This window comes from Neopelma chrysocephalum, unplaced genomic scaffold (genome assembly GCF_003984885.1).
Source record: "Neopelma chrysocephalum unplaced genomic scaffold, ASM398488v2 Primary Assembly neopelma1_96305, whole genome shotgun sequence".
NCBI classification, from domain to species: Eukaryota; Metazoa; Chordata; class Aves; order Passeriformes; family Pipridae; genus Neopelma; species Neopelma chrysocephalum.
Genome location: NW_020924953.1, coordinates 1 through 1972, shown reverse-complemented (window position 1 = coordinate 1972; position 1972 = coordinate 1). Strand labels below are relative to the sequence as shown.

Genomic DNA, 1972 nt, shown 5'->3' with positions numbered 1-1972 from the left:
AGGTGAGATGGGACAGGTGAGACAGGTGGGACTGGGACAGGTGGGACTGACACAGGTGAGACTGGTGAGACTGGGACAGGTGGGACTGGGACAGGTGAGACAGGTGAGATAGGACAGGTGAAACAGGTGAGACTGGGACAGGTGAGAGGGGACAGGTGGGACTGGGACAGGTGAGACTGGGTCAGGTGGGACAGGTGGGACTGGGACAGGTGACATGGGACAGGTGAGACTGGGACAGGTGAGACTGGGTCAGGTGGGACAAGTGAGATGGGACAGGTGAGATGGGACAGGTAAGACTGGGACAGGTGGGACAAGTGAGATGGGACAGGTGAGATGGGACAGGTGAGACTGGGACAGGTGGGACAAGTGGGACTTGGACAGGTGAGACTGGGACAGGTGAGATGGGACAGGTGAGATGGGACAGGTGAGATGGGACAGGTGAGACTGGAAGAGGTGAGACTGGGACAGGTGAGACTGGGACAGGTCGGACAAGTGAGACTGGGACAGTTGGGACAGGTGAGACTGGGACAGGTGAAAGGGGACAGGTGAGACTGGGACAGGTGGGACTGGGACAGGTCGGACAAGTGAGACTGGGACAGGTAAGATGGGACAGGTGAGACTGAGACAGGTGGGACAAGTGGGACTTAGACAGGTGAGACTGGGACAGGTGAAATGGGACAGGTGAGACTGGGACAGGTGACCCACATGACCCAGGTGACCCAGGTGACCCCCAGGTGACCCCCAGGTGACCCAGGTGACCCCCAAGTGACCCACATGACCCAGGTGCCCCCCAGGTGCCCCTCAGGTGTCGCTCACCGGGGGGAAGTCACTGAGTTTCTGGAAGGCCCGGATGTACAGCTCGTGCTGGGGGAGGGAAACAGGGTCAGCACCCAAAATTGGGGACCCCCCTAATTTCGGGGTCCCCCCAGACCCCCCCCGTGCAGGGTGGGGGGGGCTGCACCCCCCGAGGAAGGTTCTGGAATCCCCGGATTCCCCTCCGGGATTTCGGGCTCCCCCCATAAATTCAGGCTCCCCCCATAAATTCGGGCTCCCCCCTGGGAATTTTGGGGCTCCCCCCGTGAATTTTGGGGTCCCCCCGGTGTTTTTGGGGCCTCACCACGTGTAGGATGGTGGGGTTGCAGCCGATGATGAAGGGAAGGTTCCGGAATCCCTGGATCCTGTGGGCGATCCTGACCGGAAGCTCCTGCTGCAGGTACCGGGCGCTGTTCTGGGGGGGGGAAGGGAGGGAAAAGGGGGCGTTTGGGGACCCCCCAAAAAATCCAGGGACCCCCCAAAATGTTGGGGACCCCCCCCGGAAAAATGGGGACTCCACGAATATTGGAGTTGTCCACAAATATTGGGGTTTTCCCCTAAATATTGGGGTTTCCCCTAAATATTGGAATTGTCCCCAAATATTGGGGTTCCCCCTAAATTTTGGGGTCCTCCCCAAAATATTGGGGTTCCCCCTAAATATTGAGGTTCCCCCTAAATATTGGGGTCCCCCCCAAAAAAACCTGGGACCCCCCAAGTATCGGGGTCACCCCCAAATATTAGGACTCCCCCCCAAAATATTGAGGTTCCCCACAAATATTGGGGTCTCCCCAAAAAACCTGCCCCCCCTCCTAATTCTGGGAGCCCCCCAAACCCAATTTCACTCCAAAACCCCCAAATTTGGGGTCCCCTCCAACTCTTGTGCCCTCCCCAATTTTGGGAGCCCCCCAATCCTCTTTTACCCCCCAATTTTGGGGTCTCCCAAACCCATTTTCACCCCCCCAAACCCCCCCAATTTTGGGGTCCCCCAACCCAGGTGTCCCCCCCTAATTTTGGGAGCCCCCCAACCCCCTTTTACCCCCCAGATTTGGGGTCCCCCCCAAACCCCCCAGATTTGGTGTCTTTCAGCCCCCTAAACCCTTCAACCCCCCCCCCAGTTTTGGGGTCTCCCAAACCCATTTTCACCCCCCTAAACCCCCCC

General features: G+C 58.7%; 1 protein-coding gene across 1 annotated transcript in view; it reads right to left on the bottom strand.

Annotated features, from left to right (window-relative positions):
• Window positions 1–1237, bottom strand: part of BCKDK (branched chain ketoacid dehydrogenase kinase) — a gene marked incomplete at its 5' end in the record, with an annotated part of 7623 nt that extends 6386 nt beyond the window's left edge. Inside the window, 2 exons of the mRNA XM_027708545.1 lie at window positions 817–864; window positions 1118–1237. Of these exons, the coding sequence (XP_027564346.1) occupies window positions 817–864; window positions 1118–1237 (168 nt within the window). The remainder of the gene's footprint in view (window positions 1–816; window positions 865–1117) is intronic.
• Window positions 1238–1972: the final 735 nt, after the last annotated feature.